Below are 25,919 nucleotides of genomic sequence, written 5' to 3'. Positions count from 1 at the left end.
TATGTGGCAACTCTCTGTACTTCCTGCTCAGTTTTGCTGTACACCTAAAACTACCCTTAAAAAATCGATTTAAAAGAGTGTGTGTAATATGTAAGCTGATAGGGAAATAAGAAACCAGGAGGGGATCCCTGGGTGGCGCAGCAGTTTGGCGCCTGCCTTTGGCCTAGGGCGCAATCCTGGAGACCCGGGATCGAATCCCACATCGGGCTCCCGGTGCATGGAGCCTGCTTCTCCCTCTGCCTGTGTCTCTGCCTCTCTCTCTCTCTGTGTGACTATCATGAATAAATAAATTTAAAAAAAATTAAAAAAAAATTTAAAAAAAAAAGAAACCAGGAGAAATATTTACCTGTATGTTCAGGGTAGGGATTGTGAATGATGGTATGAGTTAGATGTGAAACCTTTCTGCATCTTTTTATGTTTTTATGTTGTTATTTTTTATCAAGATAAAAGTATTATTTATTTTTAAAGCTAAATGTTAACAATTGATAGATCAGTATTTAAATAAACTATGATAAGTTATTTTTCTCTGAAAAGACAAAAATCAGTGAGGCCAAGAGGGGTACCATGTAAGGCAAAAGGTTCAATTCACCAGGAGGACAAAACAATTTCAGATACATTTATACATAACAGCATAGGTGAGGTATAGAAAGCAAAATTGACTAAATTTGAAACTGAAGTAAAAGATTTCAGTTTTTTAGAGATTTGAACATATTCTTTTTAAAGGAGCAGTCACCAAAAACCTTAACACAGTATAAATTTGAACGGAAAATCCAGTGGCTTGGTTTATATAAACATTCTTATCAAACTCACACAAAATTGTAAAAATTGCCAATTGAAGCCATAAATTGTCCAAAATTTAAATGAATTATTGTCATAAAGATGATTTCTCACCTATAGTGCAATTATGCAAGAAATCAATGAGAATAATCAAACTAAGAAATGGAAATATATGTAATTTAAATAACTCATAACAAGAAATTGTACATATCATAAAATTATTAGAATCAAAAATATTGAAAATTTTTTATATGTACACTTCTAAGAATTGGCTTAATTGGTAATGGAGGCAATTTATAGCCATAAATTTTTATTTCATTTTATTATTTATTACTTTTTTTTTTTTTGAGGTAGAACACAAGTGAGGGGAGGAGCAGCGGGAAAGGGAGAGGGAGAGAGAGAGAGAGAATCTCATGTAGACTCCTGGCTGACTGCTGAACCAGACGCAGGGCTCAATCTCAAAACCCTGAGTTCATGACTTGAGCCAGTATCAAAGGTTAGAGGCATAACCAACTGGGCCACTGTGGCACCCCTAGCCATAAATATTTATATTAAAAAAAGAAAGTTTTTCTTCTAGATTTTCAATTTTATGGTGAATGTAAGGATAGTTTAACATCGGGATATCCTTTAATGTGATCTCCTTGTTAACACATTAAAGAGTAGCTATATAATTACACAAATGGATACAAAAAATTGGGTAACGTTCAGTATCCATTCATCATAAAAATTCTTAGGAAACCAGGAATAGATGATTTCTTTAACCTGTTAGGGTATATCTTCTGGAAACTCACCCATAGTCCATTTAGTAGTAAAATATTAGAGCATTCCCTTTCAATAACTTAAAATTAATGAAAGCCTGTTTTCACCACCACTCCCCCATTCAAGATCATAATTGAACAGTATATTGACATTCAGAGAATAGTTCACCTAAAGTTGGGAAATTGTTTTCAAATATAGGTTATATTTAGGCTGGACTATAAAACACAAGACAAGTTTCAATAAATTTAAAAGAATTGAGACCAAACAAAAATTTTCTTTGACCACCACAAAATTAAATTTGAAATAAAGAACAGAAAGAGATTTTATAAATTGCTTGATATTTGGAGAGTAAACAACACATTTCTAAGAACCTGTAGGTCAAAAAAGAAATCACAGAGAAAAATAGAAAATGGTTTGATTTGAATAAAACTGAAACATATACCATGTAACCAGAACATATAACAACTTACTGAATTCTCATGCATTGCTGAAGGGAATGTGAAATACTCCAGCCATGTTTCAGAAGAGTTTTCTAATTACTTAAAAAATGTGACCCTTAGCACATACCCTGGCATGTCCATGCTTGGATATCTACTCAAGAGAAATGACACTGGACTTGTACTTGGACATTCTTAATACCATTTATCTATGATAATTCAGAGCTGGAAACAATCCAAAATTCTGTCAGTTGGTGAATGGATAAATTATCATATGTTCATACAATGAAATACTAGTGTACAGTTAAAAGGAAACAAACTACTGATGCATAGTAGGACATTAATGAGTCCTAAAAATCATTATGCTAAATAAAAGAAGCCTGATGCAGAAGACTACATATTATGTGAAATATCCAGAATGTAGATTAGTGATTACATTGGGGTAGTGATGAGGGTAGTTATGGGAGTGGGAATTGACTACCAATAGCCACAAAGGAAACTTTTTAGAGTGAGGAAAAATTTCAGAACTGGAAATTGATGATGATTACATCACTCTATAAGGTTTTTAATAAATTACTAAGTTATATACATATAAAATATGAATTTTAGTTTATGTTGGTGAGTGAAGCTGCTGGTAAAATGTGTTTCCGTTTTGATGGTGGAACTATGAATGTACATATTTTTGGAGGTCATAAATTGCAAAGTCTCATAAAATTAAATATAAAAGCTTCTAACCGCCATCATTTCAGTTACAAGAATTTGTTCTAAGGAAATAGTCATGGATATACTCAAAGATTTACCTATAAGGGAAAAATTTTGTGTATGGTAGGAAAAAGAAAGTGGAAATAGCATAAATGCCAACAGTAGTGAATGGGTATATTATGCTACCTAATTTACAGGAAAAAAAGCTATAAATTACCTTATATAGATTTATTCTCATTGTATTGATACCATCTATATTTGTCATCTATATTTATATGCATCATAATTCATCTAGAAGAATGTAAACTGATACTTTATAATGATTTTCTCTAGGTTATGGAATTATGAGTTGCTCTTACTTTTTTCTTGTTCCAACATATGGTCTGAGTTTGTTACAAGACATATCCAAAGAAAAGCTGGTTTGTTTTGTGAAGAAGAAAATCGGAATATGTTTTCATTGGAATGTTTAGTAAGCTAATAAATGTGTACTTTGTATGAGATTAAAAGGTTATTCTTTAAAAAGATTGCATTCTTAATCCAAGTGGACAGAAATCGTATGAAATTCAAAGGTATGCAAATAGGCATTAAAAGCCTGAAGTCTGTTTAGGTCTCAAGGTTAAGTGGGGTCATGATGTTAGTTTCTCTCATATATGCCCTGTAGAAGCTTTTCAGAGCCGAATGCATAGAGTTGGGTCTTTGATTAGGGATTCTGTGGGAAACAAAATCATGAGATACATAACTCACCCATACTCTGCCTGAGATAATGGGTGGCTTTTTGGCTATCTCTTGACTGCTTTGCAGCAAGATTTATTGGTAAACATGGTTTTAAAGCAAACTGCAAGAAGAAGCTGACCCATTTCTTCTCTGGTGTATGCAGAGCATTCTTCAAGTCCCCCCAGAAGCCTAGAATATAGCTGTGCTGTAAACATTTACATCCTAGGAGGTAATCAGGAAGGCATTTATTTCTTTAGTAGCTGAAATTGTACTGGTGCAGGTAAGAGTTTACTAAAAATTCCTAATTAGGCTATTCCAGATAGCCTAATTTGGATAACTTTTACCAGCTTTATGTATCAGAGAGATATATTAAGGAATACACATTGGTTGGTTTCTTTCTTTTCTTTTCTTTCTTTCTTTCTTTCTTTCTTTCTTTCTTTCTTTCTTTCTTTCTTTCTTTCTTTCTTTCTCTCTCCTTCCTTCCTTCCTTCCTTCCTTCCTTCCTTCCTTCCTTCCTTCCTTCCTTCCTTCCTTCCTTCCTTCCTTCCTTCCTTCCTTCTTAGGAGCAAATGAAAATTTCAGTCCTCCTTGCCTTGGGTGTAGCTTGAATTGGAAGAGACTTATAGCCTTCCCCTGTATAATCCCATAATATTCATCAGTCCTGATTTTTTTTAAAGACCAGTTGACCTTTTTCAATCATGTTTATTAAGTATTTGGCAAACACAGCCACAAGATAAAGCCTGAGCTTTGGGTTTACGTTATTTTGCTGTTTCCTTCCCTGGACTGAGGATTAGGTGAGGGGAAACAGCTGCCCTGTCTTTTCTTGTGCAGTTTGGAACTTGGAGAGTGATGTTAGTAGAGAGGATTTCCAGGTGAATGGTATCCAGATAATGGTTCATTATTTGATATCTGTATTAATTAAGGTAACAATGGCTGCTGTAACAGACAAACAATGAAATTTTAGTTACCTATCAGACTAGTAGTTTCTTTCTTATTCACTGAAAATCCAAATGAGTGTTCCTTAACAGACAGTTTTCCTGTAAGCTGTGATTTAGAGATCCAGGCTGCTACTTCCATCTTGTGCCTCACTGTCTTCACCATGTGGTTCCTATTTTCTGCCTTGGGGAAAGAGCATGGAAGACATGCATGAGCGCTGTTCTATTGACCAGGTCTAAAAATGGTTCATGACTTCCTGCTCACATTCCACTTGCTAAAACTCTTAAGTTTAGCGGCCAAATCGGGCTGTAAGAAAGGCTAGAATTAATAGTATAGCTGTGGATTCATGAAGAAAGGAATAAGAATTGGTTTATATCATAGTTACCAGATCTGAACAGGAAATAATAGAAAATCAAGGTTGAGAGCTAAGAAGATCAGATTTTGAATTCAAAGACAGTGACACTAATGAGAGGCATATAACAATTCTCTGAGCATAGAGCCAAGTGTTGCAGAAAGCCTTGAGTAGAGCCTTCTGTCCTATTTATAGATTTGGTGGTGGGAACAGGGGAAGACATAAATGAGCCAGTAGTAAGTAACTAAGTTTTTTGGTGCTTTTTTTTTTTTTCCTTTGTTTGGTTTTAAATCCAACGGCAGACCACAAATACAAAGAAATAATGAGTCCTGTTTACTTCTGTTGAATTATTTTGCTGTGTAATCCCAACATAAAACTAGAGTACTCGCTTTTAGCTGTAATTTTAAATTCTTGATAATAAAGTTTAGCATAGATTATTTTATAGGCTTAAAAATAGATTTAAAAATTCTGTGGTCTTTGTTAGGGGAAGCCAATAGTTTTAACCTAATAAAAATAACTACTAAATAGTTAATTAGAAATTTGAAAATAATCGTTGTGATTATTAATATAATTTATAATTTGTATATTTCACATTTAAGAAGTGTTTAAATAGTATTTTTGGATCTTTAGAAGATAGCTGTGCTATAAACTGTTATTTTTTTTTTGCAGTTGGAAGTTAGTAAACATAATTACCTATATGATTCTGTATCTGCTTAATAGATTGTATTTTCTTATTCCAAAATCATGAGATTAGAAAATCCAATGTATTTCATAGTATTTTGTTTTTCCCCCCTTTTTTTCCAGGAGAAAAGTGGAAATTATGCATACTCATAGTCTTTTCACTCTTCTTGGAGAAAGGCTGATGTTGCATACAAACACTGTGACTGTCACCACATACAACACACTTTATGAGGTAAAAATTTTAAAAAATGTGTAATGACAATTTAAAATGTATTTAATGGGAACCTTCTATATAATTGGGCTCAATAATTGGTCAGTTAATCAAAAAGCCAGTAATCATTTTTAAATGAATACTTACATTTTAAAAATTTATTTTAAAACAATGCATGTATATATTTATTTGCTGATCTTTTTGCATTTGTCCAAGGACTTTTCTCTGAGTACGGGTTGGCTGATTGGCTTTGTGTAGAGTTTTTTTCAGATGAACCACATCCATTATGTATTATCCATTCAGTCTCTACATCCCCCCTTCGTTGACTCGATCTTTGTCTTCGTGGCAATTGCAATATTAACCTAGAGTTAATAAGATAGATTGTAGCTAAAAATTTGTAAAAGAACTATCTGAAAGAAGCCTTAGAGCTCACCATTTGAATTCAGAAATCCTTTTCTCACCATTTCTAACAAATGGTCATATAGCTTGGGCTCAGTATTTTCTATGAAATGCATGTTCTACCTCCTAAAGTAGCTATTTTCATTTTTAAGTACTGGTAAAATATTAGTGATACTACCATTGTTAACCTAAAACCTTGATTCTACTATTCTGCAACTGATCTTCTGTGGTCCTAGTTCCTTTCTCTGATGCAGGGATTAGCAAACCACTAATGCTTGTCTTTGTGTGGCAAGGAGCCAAGGATAGTTTTTATATTTTTAAATGTTGAAAATAATCAAAAGAAAAATAAAATATGACATATAAAAATTACATGAAATTTAATTTCAGTGTCCTTGTTGGAACACAGCTTTGCTTATTCCTGTGCATACTACTTATGATTGCTTTTGTGTTCATAGTGGCAGAGTAGTTGCAACAGATATTATTTGTCATGCTCTCATCATCACTTTGCATGCTGCTCTGTGCACTACAAATCACAGTGTGCAATAATTTGATAGTGTTTCACAAACCATATGTATTTTGAACCTAACTTTTTTAAAAATACCAGTTCATATCCATCATGTCAAAATAAGAAAAATAGACTTCAGATATCACAGTTTTAAAATGGCAAGGGTGTGAAATATTTTGTTACAGATTTAGATGGCAAAACATTTTGTCTTTTATAAGAGGACACTATTATGCATTGGTACCAATAGGTTAAACACTTAGAATAATATCCTTAACTTAGGAAAACAGTGGTCAAAAAATATAAAATACCATCACTGCAAATTTCTTCACAAAAATAAAAAAAAAGAAATGAGAGACCTTGAGGAGGGCAGATGCTGAAATTCTGAATGAGATTGTACTACAATTTTAAATTAACATGAGATACATTCAGACTCCTCTAATATTAAATTTTTTTTTCATATAAGTCACAGGCTGGATATATCTCATTTCTGTTTTTGCATGGCTCACAAGCAGAGGATAGTTTATACATTTTTAAATGATAGGAATAAAAAATAAATATTTTATGATATGTAATTTTATGAAATTCAAATTTTGATATTTGTAAATAAAGTTTTATTGGACCATGGTTATACTTATTTAAGGTTAGTCTGTGAGTGACTTCATGCTGTAATGACCGAATCAAGTTTTTAGAGAGAGACCATATGACCCACAAATTCTAAAATATTTACTGTCTGACCTTTCTGTAAAAATTCTGTGGCAAAGATAAAATTTCTTTCCATGCTGCAGCATAGAGAAATGTCTGTCCCCTCTTGTTGTTTTATTAAAATTTTATATCTTATTCTGATAACAGAATTAATATGCATTCATTATAGAAATTTGGAAAATACAGAAAAGCACCAAAATAAAATTTACTTATAATGTCCCAATTAATACTGAAAAATATGTTTAAAGGTTTTTTTTCTCAAGATGCTTGGGAGGCTCAGTGGCTGAGCATCTGCCTTCGGCTCAGGGCGTGATCCTTGAGTTCCACGTTTGAGTCCCACATTGGGCTCTCAGAGGGAAGTCTGCTTCTCCCTCTGCCTGTGTCCCTGCCTCCTCTCTGTGTCTCTCATGAATAAATAAATCTTTAAAAGTTTTTTTCTCAACTCATATACATGTACAGACATACGTACAAAGAGTTCTTTTTTTTTTTTTTAATTTTTATTTATTCATGATAGGCACACAGTGAGAGAGAGAGGCAGAGACACAGGCAGAGGGAGAAGCAGGCTCCATGCACCAGGAGCCTGACGTGGGATTCGATCCCGGATCTCCAGGATCGCGCCCTGGGCCAAAGGCAGGCGCCAAACCGCTGCGCCACCCAGGGATCCCCGTACAAAGAGTTCTTATGAAATATACTCAACATAGTTTTATGTTACCCTTTTTTCACTTAACAGTATACTGCAAATATTTTTATTACAAAATGTTCATCATAGCCAGGGAGGGCAAACTTGCCAGATAATACATATTTTAAACTTTGTGGTAATCTTAATTTGTCAGGGCTAACACAGAATACTATGTATTCTGAGTGGCTTATAAACAGCAGAAATTTTTATGTCACAGTTCTAGAGGCTAGAGAGTCCAATAGCAAGGCAGTGGCAGATTTGGTGTCTGGTGAGGACTCACTCCATGCTTCATAGACCATCTTTTCACTATGTCCTCACATGGCATAAGTGTCAAGGGATGTTTTCAGTTTCTTATACTAATCCCTTTCATGAGGGCTCTGGAGCCCTAAACACCTCCTAAAAGGCCCCACATCTCCTAATACCATCACACTGGGGATTTGTTTTCAACATAGGAAGTTGTGGGGACACAAACATTCAGTCTATAGCAGCAGGCTATGTGATGTCCATGGAACTACTCAACTCTGCATTTGTGGCTCAGAAGCAGCCATAGACAATATGAACCAAATGGGTGTGCTGTGCAATGAAACTGTATTGTATCTGTTTATTAATAAAAATTTTGTTTATTTATTCATGAGAGACAGAGAGAGAGAGAGAGAGAGAGAGAGAGAGAGGCAGAGACACAGGCAGAGGGAGAAACAGGCTCCATGCAGGGAACCCGACGTGGGACTCGATCCCGGGTCTCCAGGATCAGGCCCTGGGCTGAAGGCGGCGCTAAACCGCTGGGCCATGGGGGCTGCCCATGTATCTGTTTTATTTGTATCTGATTACAGAAACAGATGTTATCCCGAATAATATTTTGACCCCAGATCTGTAACATTACTTTTAGCTGTTTTATTTCATCTTTTTTCTGTTTTATATTATCCTCAGTAAATTTAAGAGTGGCTGCTTTTTAGATAAATTAAAAAACTCTTTTGGCTACTATTTCTTTCATTTCTAAGCTTAATATTGCAACTTTATGTCAGCCATTCTCTGATTACATGAATTTTAAGTTCATACTCCAGAACACAGCTTTTGTGATCAAAAGTTTTTTAGTATTGTTTTAATATTTATAAACAAAAAATGTTTACATCTATAAAGAGAACTGAATAGAGAGGCCTACCCTATGCAAAACATCTTGATTCTGGTATTGTATTTCCCTAATAACAGTAACTATTTTTGGGGGTATATTTCCTGTGACAGTCACTTTGGAATAAATACTTTATATACATTATCTCAGATCCTTACAACATCTCTCTGAAACTGGTTTTTTGTTCTTATTGTTGTCTTGTTAAAGAGACAACCTGAGAATCACAAGTTAAACAATTAGCTTGGTAACTTATGACTAATTAATGGTTGTAAAATAAGCAGATTCCGTAGTGTCTGTGCATAAGGCAAAAAAATGTCCGTATCTACCTTAATGGACAATATTAAAGTCCTCTAAATCAAAACCTTGCTACAGTATTAGATTAGAGCTCTATCTATTTACGTTTCTATCTTGGTTTTCTTAGACTAGTCCATCTGGTTGATGATGCCTATACATGTTTTTTTTTTAATCATTTTTTGCTTATATTTCTGACCCTCTGCTTGTCAAAACAATTAGTCTCAATAGAGTAGAATATCTTTGTATTCAGTGAAACCTTCTATTAAAATAAGAATGTAGCATAACAGTGTAATACATTGAATTTGAAAAATCATTTTGTACTCTTAACCTTTAAGAAAATGGGGATCCCTGGGTGGCGCAGCGGTTTGGCGCCTGCCTTTGGCCCAGGGCGCGATCCTGGAGACCCGGGATCGAATCCCACATCAGGCTCCCGGTGCATGGAGCCTGCTTCTCCCTCTGCCTATGTCTCTGCCTCTCTCTCTCTCTCTCTCTCTGTGACTATCATAAATAAATAAAAAAAAAATTAAAAAAAAAAAAAAGAAAATGTTCTATGTATATATACATATATATTTATTTCTGTGAATCTTCCTGAAAAGTGGCTCAAAAGCAAGTGCAGTATCATTTTTCCCTACCATCTATACTCATATGCACTCTCTTAGTATCCAGATTTTAGTCTCTAATGATACTCTACAAAGCCAAGCTGTTGCCGATTCCATGTCTTAGTTGGAGAAAGTCTGGATAAGTTTGGATCTCCTGATACTGGATGTTGGATGTTGCAGATGAAGGAACTAACTTGCAAGGTCTCTGACCAATTTGGCAATAATATATGCTTTTAAAGTAGAATAATAATAATCATGGTTAATTGGAAAGATGGACTGGATTAAATATAATACTCTGAAAAGAAAAATTAACATAAGTATACAAAAAGTCAAAAAAGAAAGATGGTTATGATATGATTGGGTAGCACAGTTGATCCCATAAAAAAGAAGAAAGGATCTTCAGCATAAACTTTAATACTAACAGACCAAATTATATTATCAGACAGGATGGTGGATGACTAATTCTAGATCACCAAAGTTAAAAGATTGCACCATTTTGGATGGTAGCATCTAGTTGCAGAAAATTAACACTTATGTGATAGGTTCGAATTTAATTCTCATTAACATAGTAAGTGAAGTTTAACTATAAAAAGAAAACAGCCTCAGAACCTGCAGTGTGAGTTTGATTCCCCTTATGAGCATCAATCAGGGCCTGCACCCCTGGTGAGAATCACTTGGTTGATAATCTTCAGTTTGAAAGCTCTTTGTACCTTAATTTTCTATTTTGGTTTGATAAATAACCTTAAATTCAAACAGTGTCAAAATAAATACCACAACAACTGTAGGAAAGTATAAAATTAAGTACAGAAATAATAAAAAACTATGTCAAACTTATGGTTTCAATAATGTTTCAGAATGTGAGGTTTTTACAAAGTTTTTAGAAAGCCAGTTAAGATGGGTTCTGTGTCATTGTGATCTTTAAAATTCTAAATCTGAAAATGCTTATAAGAAAACAAACAATATTAAAGGACAAAGTAAGATCTTTTGGCAGTATATGGCAGACAATGTATAAAATTTGTGAAGATGGCTATTGGAACACTTAAAATGTGGCTAGTGTGAATTGAGATATGTTCTACTGGTTCAGTAATTTTGGATTTCATGTTCATATGTGGTTCTAAACCTTTTGTACTATTTTGTTTTTGTAGAGGCTGAGGTTACTTCCTTTGCATATCTCTAATCAATACCAGTCAAACCTTCATGGCCCATCTTGAATCATAGCTTTTCATTAAGATGTTTACATCTATATTCATCTCTTCTTATTTATATGTCATTATTTCCCTCTCCCTTTTAAAAACTCACATAGGTTTTATTGACAGTATACCATGTTTTATTATTTAACAGGAGCATGCATTTATGCCTGTCTCTGGAGTATTAATTAATAGAGTCTTAAAATAGTTCCACCTAGCAACTATGTTTTCCTTTCCAATCATGTAACAGAGTGTGGGCACATAAGTGGCTGTTTAATGCATGCTGGATTGAGTTTCTGAATATGTTTTTGTAATTTAAAAAACCCTCATATTTGAATATGTGAGAGTTTTAAAAACACTTTCACATATAGAGCCTTTTGATCTTCATAGCAATTTTATTAAATAGGCAAGGCAATTACTATCCTATCTTTAGAAGATCAAGTAGGGACTTAAAAATGACAATATTAAATTGTAGATTCTTTGAGATAAGTTTTGTTGTCTATATAATGAGATTTCTTCTTTTTAGGGTAAGGAAGTTTTGACTATTCTCTCTCATGGAGGAGTGTGGCCTGGTCTTTTCTCCAAGCTTGTCTATATTTATTTTGAATCTCTTTGTAAATAGAATTTTAGGGATTTTGTCCAGTGGGCTGTAGGTCCACACCAGGGCTTTTTGGGGCACATCAGTATGAAAACTTCTTGTAAGCATATACCAACCACTGAATATTCTCTGGCATTTTTAAATGCTTTGAGTTTTCAAAGAAATTTCTGTCCCATGTCTCAACTCAATCTGATTAATAGTGCATGTCTTGCATGTCTATTGTACTGTGTTCAGAAAATTCTGAAGGACTGTATAGTTTTAACAACAAAATGTTTAGTCTAAACATATAAGAGTGAAGCAGAGAGGTTCTTATGCCCTATGTTTATCATTTTAAGTAATAGTTAGGTTTTTATTTCAAGTCCGTACTTTTTTGATAAACATTCCTAATGTACAGTAAATCAGTTTCCTCTTTTCTTTTTCTTCTTTTCAGTGAGGGTGATAGTGGGTCAGACAAATGCCACTGCTGAATGTCATGATTTTTTTTTCTAATCAGATGTGATCATCTCTGGCTTATGCCTAATTTACTTTCTCCATCCCCAACTTTTAGCTATGTACAGCTAGACTCTCAACTAACTTTTATGGCTTCTCCATAGTTTTTGTACTTTACTAACCTAAGTTGAACTAAAAGTTTCATTCAGAATTAATAGCATGTTAAGTTAAACAAGAAGTTAAATCACTATTATAAAATTATATCTTTGTTAGGGATAGTCTCATTAGATTATTTGTATATGCAAGAATAGAGATATCCACAGAATGAAGCCTAGAAAACAGTGAACAGTCACATATCCATTCTTTAAATATAATTCAGTTATCCATTCTTAAATTTCACAAATGTTTGAGTACTGGCAGTGTGTCAGGCACTGTGCTGATTGCTAGGAATATAACAGTGAAAAAGATATGTTAAGAATCCAGCACTCATAGAGACTGCATTCTAGTGGAAAAATTAGAAAATGTTTTGGAATTTTGATTTTCATTTGGCCAACATTTTGTCCTTTTTTTTTTTTTTTTTAAACTTTTTATTTATTTATGATAGTCACAGAGAGAGAGAGAGAGAGAGGCAGAGACACAGGCAGAGGGAGGAGCAGGCTCCATGCACCGGGAGCCCGATGTGGGATTCGATCCCAGGTCTCCAGGATCGCGCCCTGGGCCAAAGACAGGCGCTAAACCACTGCGCCACCCAGGGATCCCCTCCTTTTTTGTTATTGGAAAAAAGTTTATAGAAAAATTCATGGATAGATGACAATAGACCACAATTTTAATAAAGGTTTTTACCCTTATCACACTTCATTTTGAAGTTGGCACCCAGGCTTAGACATATTTTTATTTTCTTTTTTCTAAGTTTTTTAAATTAATGATGACATAAAGAGTCAAATGTTTACAATATACAACACAAGTATATTAAGGATATACACACTGTGAAAGTATTTCAAACAGAATAAATTTTTGGATTTCCTAATTAATCTTTCTTACTGTAGATATTAGTTCTTTTTTTGTCTTTATCCATAATAAACAAAATTTTAAAACTAGAGAGTTGAAAAATTTAGAAGTATGTGGAATGACTGACCCTTTGGAAGAGGGTTTCATTTGATTTTTGACAGAATTGACATTTTTGGTAGATTCTTTGTATATTTTGAAATTATGATTTAAATTGTTTTCTAAATGAAATTCAAATTCTTCATCTTTCAGATCTTGACAGAGCAAGTATGTACTCAAGTTGTACACAAACCACATCCAGAGCCAGATTCTACAGTGAAAATTCAGAATCCAAGTGAGCAAACAGCAGGGTTTTATATATATATATATATCCTCTATGTTGTACTTTTCATTTGTGTGACTTACTTATTTTGTTACTGGAAGTATGCTACCCTTAATTCCCTTCATCTATCTCATTCACCCATCTCCCTACCCCACTCTCATCTGACAACTGCCAATTTGTTTTCTATATTTAGGAGTCTATTTCTGTTTGTTTTGTTTTTTAGATTCCAGATATAAGTAAAATCATATGGTATTTGACTTTTTCCAGTTAGCATAGTACCCTCTAGGTCCATCCATGTTGTTGCAAGACAAGTTCTCATTCTTTTTTATGACCGAGTAGTATTCAATTGTGTATATATAGTACATCTTCTTTATTTATCCACCTATGGACACTTAGGGTGGTTCTGTATCTTGACTATTACAAATAATGTTGCAGTGAACATAGAGGTGCATTTATCTTTTAGAATTAGTGTTTTAATTTTCTTTGGGTCAGTACCCAGTAGTGGTGTTATTGGATCATAAGGATAATTCTATTTTTAATTTTTTGAGGACCCTTCATACTGTTTTCCACAGTGGCTGTACCAAATTACATTCTCACCAACAGTGCCTGAGAGTTCCCTTTTTCCTTATCCTCACCAATCTTGTTATTTCTTATTTTTTTTGATACTAGCTAGCTAAACAGCAGTTCTTCATTGTAATGCAGTCATAATGTGGTAACTTGGAAAACTAAAACAAAACTTTTCATAACCACCTTAATCATTATGATGATTACCATAGTTCATGATACCTATAAAACTCATCTACCTCTAAAGCTAAGATGAAAATGAGTAAAACTTGAGTGGAAAATACATTGTAGTTCTAAATCTTGACCTTTTTTAAAATTCATTTACAGTGATTCTTAAGGTGGTGGCAACTTTGTTAAAAAATTCTACACCAAGTGCAGAACTGATGGAAGTTCGTCGTTTATTTTTATCTGACATGATAAAACTCTTCAGTAACAGCCGTGAAAATAGAAGGTAAGCAGTTTCAATACGATAACAAAACTTTATTGTAAAATTCTCTTCTTTATTTCAATCTCCTTAAAAAAATTTTTCAAACCTTTCCCATATTGCTAAGTAATGGTAACTATCAAAAAAGGCATTTTATGTTTCTTTGATATAATCTACATTCATTATATTTGTATTTATTTTTATGTTTTTATTTGATTATGTGGCTATTACATTTTAATTGTATCTGTGAATATATATATTCACAGAGCCTTATTTAAAATGCATCATTCCTTTTGGTGACACCCATCTGTTGTAATCATGTTGGATTTCCTCATATTCATCTATGCTTCTCTAAATTTTTGTCTGATAATTGATTGCTGTCATGCATTTTTGAGCTAGTTAGCTAAGACAGGAGGTAAAGTCTACTGCCATCGTTGCTTCCTGAGTTTAATTTCAGAAATATTTATTTTGTATCTGGTATGTATAAAGCACTGTGCTACACAAGTTGTCTTAGCATACAGTCTTGGTACAATCTAGTGGAGAAGATAACCGTAAAACTCTGATTAATATATAATGTATTAAGTGCATTGTGAGTGCTACATGTGATGAAGGAGTAGAGAAACAGTAGCTAAATCTGACTGGGAGAGTTAGGAAACCAATTTGAAATGATAATTTGGATTTTTCCAGGTAGAAAAATGGGAGGAAATCATTCCAGGTATAGAATATAGAATGTGCAGAATGACAGTGCACCTTGCTTTATCTAGGTCAGATCATATTTTCATTCTTTATCTAAATTTCCAAATAGTAAATACTAATATAAATTAGGTATTTTTAATGAGTTTTTTTCCCACTAGATGCTTATTGCAGTGTTCAGTGTGGCAAGATTGGATGTTTTCTCTTGGCTATATCAATCCTAAAAATTCTGAGGAACAGAAAATTACCGAGATGGTCTACAATATCTTCCGGATTCTGTTGTATCATGCAATAAAATATGAATGGGGAGGATGGAGAGTCTGGGTGGATACACTCTCAATAGCTCATTCCAAGGTAAAAAGAGATTTAGCATTTTATATCATCAGGGTTATAGCTGTAGAGTGAATGGTTGTAAACACACATCTGGTGCCATCTTGTGGGCATTTTACATTATGGCCATTCCTTTATCCCACCTTTCTCTCTTTTTGTTTTTGGTTATATTTTCTCTGTGTTCATAAACTGTTAGAGCATAAAATATTTTATAAATCATTTAATTGAAATTCCAGGTTTATGAGTTAGGAATTTTAGACCTCGAAGTGACACCACACATATTTATAGCTTAAGTCTAAGCCAATAGCTCTTTTACCTAAAATATACCTTCTAATTCTTAAAAGAATATTTCATGAAATACATTCTGAAATATATGTTTTAAGACTTTTAAAAAGTAGTCAGAAGTTGCTTTTATTTCCAAGTGAATCATAAGTATTTTAATGGTATTTTTAACAGCATTATCTTTTCTTTTTATTTCTAAAGAATCTATCTATTTATCTATCTGATCTTGGTAAGGGAAAGTAGTGGGTTAAAATGAAGAGTTATGTACATATTAGATTTTGAGAAATCACGGTTAAGATTTCTCATGTGGTGTCATAGGAAAAGCATGGGTGTCAGACGTTCGGCTTTTACTCCAATCTATGCCATAATTATGTTTTGTGACTTTAGGAACTTCATTTAGTCTTTTTGTACAGAGGTTAGAAAAATGTTTTTTTTTAAATGTTTTTAAGACATTACAGATAGTAAATATCTTAGGTTTGGGGGGCTATATAGCCTCTGAAGCTACTGTTTAACCCTGCCATGTAGTGTGAAAATAGCCATAGGCAGTATGTAAAAAATTAAACATGGCTGTGTTCTCATAAAACTTTACTAAAACAAGTGATAAGCAGATTTGGTTCATGGGCTACAGTTTGTCAGCCCCCACTTTTGAGACTTGATTTCCTCTTCTGTAAATTAAAGGAGTTTTGGATCAAGATAATCTCCAAAGAAAGATCCCTCTTAACCTAAAATATTGTTATCATTTAAGTGTAAGTTAATATAATATGTGCCTATAAGGAAAGATTTTTATTACTATTAAAACTTATATTTTACAACATAATTGGCACCTTTTATCATTATATTAACAAATTTTAAAATAGTATTTTCTAAGTAAAAACTGCATTTTTTGAAAAAAATATTCTTAACTATTCTTATTTTTTATTCTTTAAAGTAATTGGTTACTTATAAAGTAACCTATTAAAGTAGCCTATATAAAGATAAAATTGTGATGTTATAACAATTTAAAAATGCATATATTTATAGATATATGTTATTTTTAAAAAATCTTAGTTGTTGGTAGTAGGCACACATGTGAGTAGATGACGAAAACTGATATAGCAATAGTAATTTGGATATTATGTATTATTAGCCAATTTTCTGTGGTAGCTGAAGTCAAATATGCAGGACTTCAACTGGCATATTAGGTTAGAGTAACATTGAAATACTTAATCTGAGAGAAAAGCTTAATGTACTTAAAATTTAATGTTTCTAGTTTACTTGACTGTGTTTTGGGACAAGTTATATAATAAATCATATCTAACTTTTTTGATAATTATCTCCAATTATTTAGTGAAACTTATCTTAATATGTGCTACATTTGAAATCTTAAATTTTTTTGACTTCAGTTTTACTATTACACAGAACTTTATTTGGATTTTCTTCTTTTCAGTATGTTTATAAAATGCCTTAATGTTTTCTTTGCTTATTCCTAAGGTCACTTATGAAGCACATAAGGAATACCTAGCAAAAATGTATGAAGAATATCAGAGACAGGAGGAGGAAAACATTAAAAAGGGAAAAAAAGGGAATGTGAGCACCATCTCTGGTCTTTCATCACAGACTACAGGAGCAAAAGGTGGATTGGAAATTCGAGAGATAGAAGACCTTTCACAAAGCCAGAGCCCAGAAAGTGAGACAGATTACCCTGTCAGCACAGATACTAGAGACTTGCTCATGTCAACAAAAGTGTCAGATGATATTCTTGGAAATTCAGACAGACCGGGAAGTGGTGTACATGTGGAAGTACATGATCTTCTAGTTGATATAAAAGCAGAAAAAGTAGAAGCAACAGAAGTAAAACTTGATGATATGGATTTATCACCAGAGACTTTAGTAGGTGGAGAAAATGGTGCCCTTGTGGAGGTGGAATCTTTGTTGGACAATGTATATAGTGCTGCTGTTGAGAAACTCCAGAACAATGTACACGGAAGTGTTGGTATCATTAAAAAAAATGAAGAAAAGGATAATGGTCCATTGATAACATTAGCAGATGAGAAAGATGAACTTCCTAATAGTAGTACATCATTTCTCTTTGATAAAATACCCAAGCAGGAGGAGAAACTTCTTCCTGAACTTTCTAGCAATCATATTATTCCAAATATCCAGGACACACAAGTACATCTTGGTGTTAATGATGATCTTGGATTACTTGCTCACATGACCAGTAGTGTAGACTTAGGCTGTGCCTCAAGTATAATAGAAGAAAAAGAATTCAAAATCCATACAACTTCAGATGGAATGAGCAGTATTTCTGAAAGAGACTTAGCATCATCCTCTAAAGGGTTAGAGTATGCTGAAATGACTGCTACAACTCTGGAAACTGAGTCATCTGGAAGCAAAACTGTGCCAAATATTGATGCAGGAAGTATAATTTCAGATACTGAGAGATCTGACGATGGCAAAGAATCAGGAAAGGAAATTCGAAAAATCCAGACCACTGCTACAACACAAGTGAGTTGTCCTACATGAGTTCTAAAAATGAATTTAACAGATACTGAGTTGTTAGCACTACAGCAGAAAGAGTAATTTCTACCAGTTACACCATGTTTATACTTAATTATGGTATTATAGTGATTATAGAATCAAATAATGTGGTAGTATACATAAAAGACATTTCAAATATCTGAATTGTATTTCCAACTCTGCCACATTTTGTCTGTGTAACTTTGTTGAACCTCTCTGGGCCTGAATTTCCTTATACAATACAAGAGGTTATACTAGATGAAAATAGGACCTTTAAGGGCTCTTTACCCATTTTAATAGCTTGTGACTCTTTGTCTAAATTTGTACATTTTGTACTCAAGAGCTTTATTCTGAATAATTGATTAATTTTAACCTTTTAAGCTTCAGGCCCAACCTTGTTCTGTGGATTATAGGAAAGAGGACTTGGAACCCAGATTGAACTGATAAATGAAGTGAAGGGGAAGGGGAAGGGGAAGGGAAAGAGGAACTGTTATTTATCAAGTGCCTACTATGTTCCAGGCACTGTGCTATATGTTTTCAGATTTAATCCTCACAACCACCCTGTGAGGTAGGTAATATGGCTGAGAACATTAGAAATGAGAATTTTCTTTACAATTACATGGGTAGGAATCTGTTATGAGAAAATTAAGGATTCTTAGGCCTGGCGGTAAGGAAACGTTAGTGCTGCAGTTCTGGCCTCGCCAGAATAAAGCTAAAAAGAGATGTTGTTTTCTGATACAAATTTTTATTATGGAGCTATCAATTTTAAGACTACTTACTTATTTTGTAGGCTAAATTACCTGATGGTTAAGACTTGAAAAATACTTTTATCCTTAATGATTCAGTTTTTTTGGTTGTTCTCTGGGTTTTCCACTCACTTTTCAATGTCAACAAAGATAAAATTAACATGTTTCCATTATAGTTATGTTATCAAGAGTAAACCATACCTTTCTAGTGTCTTTGTACTCTAATAACTATTAATAATGTATTCTGTGTGTGGAAAATAAAAACACAAACAAAAAATATAAAAATGTATTTTGTGTGTGGCAAGGGTATTTTTTTTTCTCTATTAACTACCAGTTTCCATTTTTGTGGCAATTGTGCCATAGAAGGGAGTAGAGATAGTGAGTCAGGTAAAGACCTAAAAGAAATAAAAGCATGGTGCATTATTTATTGAACAAAATAATCACTGTGCTTGCCTGGTTTTCACTCAGAGTTTGTAGGCATTTTTTCTGGTTTTCTAACTTATCAAATAAATGTACTATTTTTCTTTCTTTTTTAAAAAATATTTATTATTATATTTATTTATTAATATTTATTTATTCATGAGAGACACAGAGAGACAGAGAGACAGGGAAAGGGTGAAGCAGGCTGCATGCAGGGAGCCTGATACAGGACTAGATCCTAGGACCCCCAGGATCACGCCCTGAGCCAAACGCAGATGCTTAACCACTGAGCCACCTAGGCGTCCCATGAATGTACTATTTTTCTAAATTGAAGTATTGTGAGTGAAATAGACTTTTGAGTTAACTTGAATCTGTTCAAGTAATATTTTTTAATCTTGTGTTTCCAGTTATAGTTAATGACATATACCTATTACTTCAATTTAAGTTATATGTTCATTTTCCTAAGGAAGAAATGTGGTCTAAAATGAAGACTATAAACAGGAGTAAAGAGGACTAGGTTTTCAATGTGAACTTTGGTGTTAGACCTGAGGTGTTTGATTACCTTGCTTAGTTTTTGGAATAGCAAAATAAAAGTAGTTACAGTAGCCTCTACAGCTCAAAATGGTTACTGTTCAGGGAATCCTCTGATGATTAATATATGTAGAATATATTCACCTATCAAAGTCATATGCAAAAGCTTTACTCCCTCACTTGACATGCATGCTGTTTTCCTTTTGAAATGAACTATTTCTTTTGCAGTCTGCAAAAGTTTACCTTTTCTTTCTCTAGGCTGTTCAGGGTCGGTCTATTACACAGCAAGACAGAGATCTCCGTGTGGATTTAGGATTTCGAGGGATGCCAATGACTGAGGAACAGCGACGTCAGTTCAGCCCCGGCCCACGCACTACAATGTTCCGTATTCCTGAGTTTAAATGGTCTCCAATGCACCAGCGACTTCTCACCGATTTACTATTTGCATTAGAAACAGATGTACATGTTTGGAGGAGGTAGAAATATTTCTTTTCTTAAATAAGGCAATTTCCACTTAAAATTAGTATTTTAAATTAGTGGCATCAGTTGATCCATAGGGAATTATATCATTGAATAATCTCACAAATTTATTAAAAATAATCCAACATTGAATTTTTATATAGAAACATGAATACTTTTGCAAAGGTTATAGGTCTAAGGCTCAAAACAAAAGTTATTTATTTATTTATTTTTTAAAATTTTTATTTATTTATGATAGTCACAGAGAGAGAGAGAGAGAGGCAGAGACATAGGCAGAGGGAGAAGCAGGCTCCATGCACCAGCAGCCCGACGTGGGATTCGATCCTGGGTCTCCAGGATCGCGCCCTGGGCCAAAGGCAGGCGCCAAACCGCTGCGCCACCCAGGGATCCCTCAAAACAAAAGTTATTAAAGAACTTAGGCTTAAGACAATTAAAAAGCAAAATTTTGAAGTCTGGTATTGCCTATTCTATATGTAAAAAAGATTTAACAACAATAAAAAGGTTCATTTTTGGTTCAAAGCTGTTTCCACATTTTTATTCTTTTTCTGTTAAAGTTAATACTGTATATTAAATATATTCTTGGTAATAAGATTATAACATATAGTATTAAAATAAAATTTAAAATCACCTTATGACATCTATTTTTAGAGCCTTTACCCTTAAAGTAGTTAGTAGTTTACATATAATCACTTAAAAAAGTCTATATAAATTAAATCATCACTTAAGGAAAACAAAGTCTGCATAAATTAAATCAGTACCTTGCCTCACTTTCAGTTAATTTTCTAATAGCAAATATGCAACAAATTAAGCAATTATGAGAATACGTCATTTGTATGTGCATGTACATAAATTAGGAGGTTGATGGCTTTGACAAAGTAATCCCACTACTGTCATTGACTTAAATAATCAGTGGCATGGTCTTCTCTGGACTCAAGGAAGCTTCGCTGCTTCTCCTACTTTCCTTCTAAGATTCAAGGTGACGAATCAGCTGAATCAAGCTCCCAGCACGAATTCAACATAGGGTAATTGCTCAAAGTAGAAGGCAGGGACTCTTCTTCCTCCTTCATCCCTTTCTTCATTCCTCCTCTTCCCTTTTCCCCCTCTCCCTCTTCCTCTTTCTCCTCTTTTCTTCTCCATATTTTCTTCTCCTTTTCTGTCTCTTCCTCTGGTCCTCTACTTTTCCCTTAACTACTCCTTACCCTCCACCTTTCTTCTTTTCTATAAGAAGACCCTCAAAAAATCTCCCCCTTACCTCTAATGTGCCAGCAATTGATCACCAGCAAAAGGGAATGAATGGTATTATGACTGGCCTATGTAGAGCAATACTGGTTAATAACCTAGTTAGCTGAGGTAAAGCTAACTTTTCTATACCTGATCTAGTTTAACAAGAGAACAAAATCTACATTGTGTTAGCAGGGAAGAAGAAATAGCTATAATGGAAAACAGTCAATGTCTGCCGTAGAAAGTTTCTACTTCTATTTTATTTCATCAGTTTTGTCCTTAGTCTACTCATATGATGGTAACAATGGTGTTTCCATTGCAAGTGTTATTATATGCTAAATTACCTAGGAATGCTATATAAGGAAACTGGAATACAATGGCATACATTACTGTTAACATGACTATCAATGGAGGTATATAGTGTAACTTACTAATTACAATATTAGTAGTCCCCAAATGAGAGATACTCAACTTTCCTTTCTTTAACATAGGATGGAAACATAATATAAACAAGATACCATGTATGTCTATTCTCTTTCATGAGTTCTCATAAAATTCCCCAAACAATTTTACTTATTTTTTTTAAAGATTTTATTTTTATTTATTTGAGAGATAGAGAAAGCACACAAGTGCATGCACAAGCAGGAAAGGGGGAGAGGAAGAGGAAGATGGAGACTCCCCACTGAGTAGAGAGCCAGCTTGGAGCTCTTTCTCAGGACCCTAAGACCATAATCTGAGCGGAAGGCAGACACTTAACCAACTGAGCCACCCAGGAGCTCCTAATTTAATTTTTTAAAAGGTAGCTCTCTATTAAGGATTGGGCAAACATTTTGACATCTAAAATATCATAGATGATAGTTTACAGTTGCAAAGAATGAGAATCATTGACTTAAAATTGATCATGCTGAAGATTGAATAGCTACACTAAAGAAGATGACGAGATATCTGGCCTTCCATTCAGTTTCTGATGCTTTGTCTTCAAAGAATTTATCCTTAACCAGTGTTAGACAAGCATGTTCTCTCGTCTTGCCCCCATCATGAGATATGAAAAGAAGCATGACTAATTGTTTCTACTATTAGTAAGATATATCATAAGAAGTGGTGGAAGATCTTTTTCTTATTGTGCATATCATGAACATTACTTTACACACACACACAGAAGAAAGTGGTCACATACCCTCTAGTGAACTAATGCTGAGTTCTTAGAGTGAATGACACCTCAGTTGGTTTCACTGTCTTCTTGACTGGACCTATCACAAGCATTGGTTAATTGGTCCTACTTCCAGCATTGGAGTAGCCACTGCGTACCAGATACCATTGAATTGGTGTAAAAAAGGATGATGAGTTTTTGTTTCAGTCTTTCGTAAAGTTGAACCTTTTGGTTTACAGAAGTAGCTGTTGGCATCAGTATGGAAACCAACTGGCAGCTTTCCTTGTTGAGCACTTTGATGTGTGGACAACAATTTAATGTCTACAGCTATTTGTGGATTGTTGGAGAAACAGTGAAACTTCAAAATTGAAAAACAGACCAAACTTGAGAAATTAAAATTGAACAAAAAAAAATGCAGCTAATTATGGAGTAATCTCTTTTTCCCCATTAGAAAACAGTTTATATTCTTGGCAGACATCAAACTAAAGCAGTGTATTTTTCTGGGTATCTAAGTTTTGTATGTAAAAGTTGTACTGCTGACCTTGAAGGTCTTTTTTCCGTTTTTTATTCAATAAGTCCTTGAATTTTCACTTATTTATTAGATTTCCCTATCATGTCCCTTCTGTGACTAGCAGTATACATTTTCAATACAGCTGGTTTCAGGTGGGGCTGCAACCTGGTGAAGAACAGAAACTGCCTGAAAGGTACACTTAAGAGTTAACTATCCAATTGTTCTAGATTACATGAGGATGGTAAATAAGGAAAACTTATTGCAACACAAAAATAACCAGCTTTTGTGAAAATAAACTTTTTAAACTAAATTCATTGACCTAATAATTTGTCTTTGAATCCAGTTAATGCACTGTATTCTGAAGGCAGAAACCCAGATATGACTTAATATACTTGGATTCAAAGAAAGCCTGCAAGGATAAATGTTGAGTTTTTGGTAATATATCTCAATTGTAAATTATTTTCTAATAATTTGATTTTAAATTGTCCTAGCTCTTCAATATTTTTTACTTTATAAACATTAAAAAGTTAACTATTTGAGCTAAGAAAATGTTCGTGTTTTGTTTTTCTGTTTTAGCCACTCCACAAAGTCTGTAATGGATTTTGTCAATAGCAATGAAAATATTATTTTTGTACATAACACAATTCACCTCATTTCCCAAATGGTAGACAACATCATTATTGCTTGTGGAGGAATTTTACCATTGCTCTCTGCTGCTACATCACCAACTGTAAGTACTTTGCTTCCATCTAGTGGTGTATTTTATAATTACCTGACTAGAGCGTGTCAGCAGTGTTCTCTGCTGTAGACAGATTTTAACCAGACATGTTCACCTTAGGCCACTTTTCCCCTTTTCTTTTTGTCAGTGTTGGATTTCAACTATGTGTGTTTATGAAAATATTTCTCTGGTGATTTTGATGAATACTGTTGAAGGATAGCCAAAGCTTTAAGTAACTTAACTTTATTCTCTATATATTGTCTATTTCCTCAAATATATAGTAAAGTTTTTATTCTGTAACCCTTGAAATTCTAAATTCAAGTGCATGGTTATTGTGTAAGTAAAGTTTTACATCTAAATTTAGAAAAAAATAGAGATGCCAAACCTCATGTGAATTGCTTGAAATATTCTAAACTTAATACTATTATAAACTATGTATGGGAGTTTTACATTCCTGTTCTCTGAGATTTAATCTTGAAACCAACATTTTGCTTCCAAAAGGGTTCCAAATTAATGAATTCTTTATTAAAACTTAGGTACCTCAGTTAGAAAAAAATATAAAATACCATTTTTATGATATCTAAAAAATTTCATAATCCTTAAAAACATCAAAAACCTTTTTATAGACATATGGACTGTAATTGCATTTGCATCTGACTTTTACTAGGTAAACATTTAAAAAATACAGCTATTTTTCTAGATAAAACATTGAAATATATTAATAAGTTTAAGAGGAATTTAATGTTAATTAAATGTTTAAAATGTAATAGGTCAATATTAACTTTCTTTTTTGGTTGTAATATTTAAAAATCTCTGACTTCTGTATGAAAAAAAACAAAGACTTCATAGCTGCTTACTCGGATAGGACAGAATGTAGAACTCTGCTTTGCATATTGTCTGTGTTCCTGCTACCATATTGGAAACTAACTCATGAACCCAAAAAATATATTCTCTTCACAGAGCAATTGGCTTTTTTGTTAAGGTGACTTTCACTTGGTGCAACAGTGTTTCCAAATTAGTCCCTGGTTTTAGTGCACTATTAATTAGGTTTTCTTACATGATTCCTTTTCTCACTATAGTTTTGTCAATGCCATCACCCCCAAAGCAGCATTGAAACTTAAATATTGTCAGCAAAAGATTGTATGCCTGACATCTCTCCCCCCTCACAGGCATATATATCTGATTTCATGCATGAATTTATTCAAGAAATTGGCAAAGGCAAGCAGGCTAGTTCAAGAGGGAGAGAAGCAAACAGGTTATCATTATTAGGGCCTTAACAAAATGAGCAGCTAAGCAAGGAAATGGAAACAGGAAGAAACATAGTTGACGCCATGTGAGGAATGTAGATATCCTGTGAGATTAATCCTATCCCTTTTCTTTAATCTCTGATTTTTCCTGGTGATTTACACCAAATTTAGATGAATCAAAAGTTTGTTATGATTTTCAAAATTCATTCTGATATTGAAACAGGGAGGGATTTTCCCCCTTCATTAAAAACTGAATAAATTAATATTTTCTTCTGACTTTTTCTTCATTATATAAATATTTTAATGTTTTCTAAATAACCATTTATCATCAAGAAATTTTAAAGGATTATATTGAAATTCATTTTATAGTATTGTTTTAAAATTTTGTGCACTGGAAATGATCTCTATATAAAATTAGAAGTAGGTATTGAAATTTCTATAGGCTTGAAATATTCATATTACTAAATAGTTTTCCAAATTTTAAAGCCAAAAACATCTCCATCAAGATAGAGAAAATAGGAAATTAGTGAAATAAATTGTCATTAAATTTTATGATTCATATACTGTTTCACTGCCCAAATTTGTTTATTTTGTATTTTATAATGAATATGTAATAAAGATACATTTTGAAGTTTGACTTCCAAAATTATTACCTTTGCAGTTTGAACCACTATATTTTGCAGGATTGC

At 33.4% G+C, this 25,919-nt stretch overlaps 1 protein-coding gene across 13 annotated transcripts in view; it reads left to right on the top strand.

The window, feature by feature from the left end:
* Positions 1-25,919, top strand: part of NBEA (neurobeachin) — a 674,010-nt gene that overhangs the window by 173,297 nt on the left and 474,794 nt on the right. For all 13 annotated transcript variants that reach the window (XM_038573291.1, XM_038573292.1, XM_038573296.1 and 10 more), the window contains 7 exons: positions 5,482-5,590; positions 13,345-13,426; positions 14,306-14,429; positions 15,257-15,449; positions 17,178-18,194; positions 20,162-20,379; positions 23,842-23,995. In XM_038573291.1, coding sequence (XP_038429219.1) covers positions 5,482-5,590; positions 13,345-13,426; positions 14,306-14,429; positions 15,257-15,449; positions 17,178-18,194; positions 20,162-20,379; positions 23,842-23,995 — 1,897 coding nt within the window. The remainder of the gene's footprint in view (positions 1-5,481; positions 5,591-13,344; positions 13,427-14,305; positions 14,430-15,256; positions 15,450-17,177; positions 18,195-20,161; positions 20,380-23,841; positions 23,996-25,919) is intronic.

This window comes from Canis lupus, chromosome 25 (genome assembly GCF_011100685.1).
Source record: "Canis lupus familiaris isolate Mischka breed German Shepherd chromosome 25, alternate assembly UU_Cfam_GSD_1.0, whole genome shotgun sequence".
Classification (NCBI taxonomy): Eukaryota; Metazoa; Chordata; class Mammalia; order Carnivora; family Canidae; genus Canis; species Canis lupus.
Note: the sequence above shows the minus strand (reverse complement) of the source record. Positions and strands in the feature narration are given on the sequence as shown.